Source organism: Gossypium hirsutum, chromosome D01 (assembly GCF_007990345.1).
Source record: "Gossypium hirsutum isolate 1008001.06 chromosome D01, Gossypium_hirsutum_v2.1, whole genome shotgun sequence".
Classification (NCBI taxonomy): domain Eukaryota; kingdom Viridiplantae; phylum Streptophyta; class Magnoliopsida; order Malvales; family Malvaceae; genus Gossypium; species Gossypium hirsutum.
Genome location: NC_053437.1, coordinates 60,050,175 through 60,052,329, shown reverse-complemented (window position 1 = coordinate 60,052,329; position 2,155 = coordinate 60,050,175). Strand labels below are relative to the sequence as shown.

Here is a 2,155-nt window from a genome sequence, read left to right as displayed (position 1 = left end):
ATGAGAATACCCTCTCACTCATCTCACACCACATTCAAAATATTAATTTCTTAAACCCCTAAACTTAATTATCACTGCTTTACATACTTCTTTCTGCAGGAAAATAAGGCCAAAGATGACCCTCCCTATCTTCCTCATGATTGTCATTCTTGGTTTCCTCGAGTAATTCTCTAAAACTCTCTTCTTTCTTTGTATCTCCATATATGTAAATACCTGCATACACACATATACACATATATATGGTTTCTGATCATGAAACTTATTGATCTCCGATCCGAAAAGGCTTTACACATTCATGCAAAGATGATGATTTTTCTTCGTTTAGCATATATTTATATACGATACAATGGAAAAGAAAATGGTATATTGTCAACTGCAAACGAAGAATGCAAAGGTGTAATTGATGTTGTTGATTTGATGAAACAGGCCAGTGCTTGACCAGAATTTATACTTTTTGGGAATGAAGTACACATCAGCAACATATGCGTCGGCTTTCCTTAACATAATTCCTGCTGTTACCTTCATAATGGCAATGATTTTTAGGTGAAATATTCAAACCAATATCCTCCACCTTAAATAGTTTTCAAAGATCCATTATCTTTGTTCTTTTTCCATTTAGTTTTTTGTATATCCACACACTTGGTATTGGTACTGTCAATAGGATATTGAAGGCATTTATCGTTTTTTAGGTTAGAGAAAATCAATGTGAAGAAGATACGAAGTATGGCAAAGATTATTGGAACTGCAATCACAGTCATGGGAGCAATGGTGATGACTTTGTACAAAGGTCCCATTATTGACTTTGTCAAGTCCGGAGGAGCTATACACCATGGAACTACCACTGAATCTGCAGATAAACACCGGGTTTCCGGTACAATAATGCTTCTTGGAAGCGTCTTTTGCAGGTCAAGCTTCTTTATTTTGCAAGTGAGTCAAAACATTCTAAAAAACAGAAAGTTGATTAAACTTATTTATGAGCTAATATTGGGTTATGATTTCTGGTTCAGTCCTTCACATTGAAGAAGTATCCTGCGGAACTCTCTCTTAAAGCTTGGATATGTTTCATGGGAATGTTGGAAGGTGCAGGAGTGTCCCTGGTTATGGTCCGTGACCTGAGTGCCTGGAAAATAGGCTGGGACTCAAGGCTTCTTGCTGCAACTTACTCTGTAAGTGTCCCATAAAAAACCAAGCAGACACACGTATACTTGACCATTTTAACATAAATTTGTGATTGATTAGGGAGTAGTGTGCTCTGGAATCACGTTTTACGTGCAAGGAGTCGTGATCCGGAAACGAGGACCGGTATTTGTAACATCTTTTAGTCCTCTATGTATGATCATCACTGCTGCACTAGGGGCCATTATTTTAGCAGAAAAACTCCACCTTGGAAGGTATTGAGTTTTGATCTCAAGAACCATTGGATGACTATTAGAGATACCTAATGCAGATAGTGACAGAATGCATTGTGAAGTAGCTTTTTTTGTGGCTTTAGTAACCATTAAACAAAATAGATGTCTTGCTCATCTAGTGGATTCTGCATTGGTTTTCCTTCTGATTGCTCATTTTTGGTTGATTTCAGCATACTTGGAGCCATTATTATAGTCTTAGGGCTTTACACTGTGGTGTGGGGTAAAAGCAAAGATGGGAAAAACACAGAAACTGATGAGAAAAGCAATGGCCTGCAAGAATTGCCACTTACAAACAATGATAAAGCAATCAGTGTTGATGTGGGCATTCGTGGAGCTGACAAAATAGTTAACATTCCAACTTCAAAGAACCCTTTTTAGCACTCCCAAGGGATAGAAAATACTATGTAAACCATCTCATCTCTCTCCATCTGAGAGACAAGTATTTTTTAGCTTACTTATCATCTTTTTGCTTGTACTCTATGGTCTTCAAGTTTGTGAAGTAAAAACCATGATGAACCGTTGCAGTTTGCCTATATTTTTGTACAAATATTCTCCTTCCCTACTTCTTTTCTTTAGCTTAAATGTTAAATATGTAAAAAAAACCAATCATGAGATGATTGTTATCACATACTCGTTTTAACTTTTTGTTAATATAAGACATTGCCATTTTATTTCAGATTTTTTTCCGTGTGTACTAATAAACTGATTAATAATAAAGTCCTGAGAATAATATGATTATTCTTAAA

General features: G+C 36.1%; 1 protein-coding gene across 1 annotated transcript; it reads left to right on the top strand.

Annotated features, from left to right (window-relative positions):
• The first annotated feature begins 723 nt into the window (after positions 1–723).
• Positions 724–1,802, top strand: LOC107921865 (WAT1-related protein At1g21890). The gene is made up of 4 exons (XM_016851697.2): positions 724–927; positions 1,008–1,166; positions 1,240–1,391; positions 1,580–1,802. Exons 1-4 carry the CDS (start codon positions 724–726, stop codon positions 1,785–1,787), a joined length of 723 nt encoding a protein of 240 aa, XP_016707186.2. The 3' UTR covers positions 1,788–1,802.
• Positions 1,803–2,155: the final 353 nt, after the last annotated feature.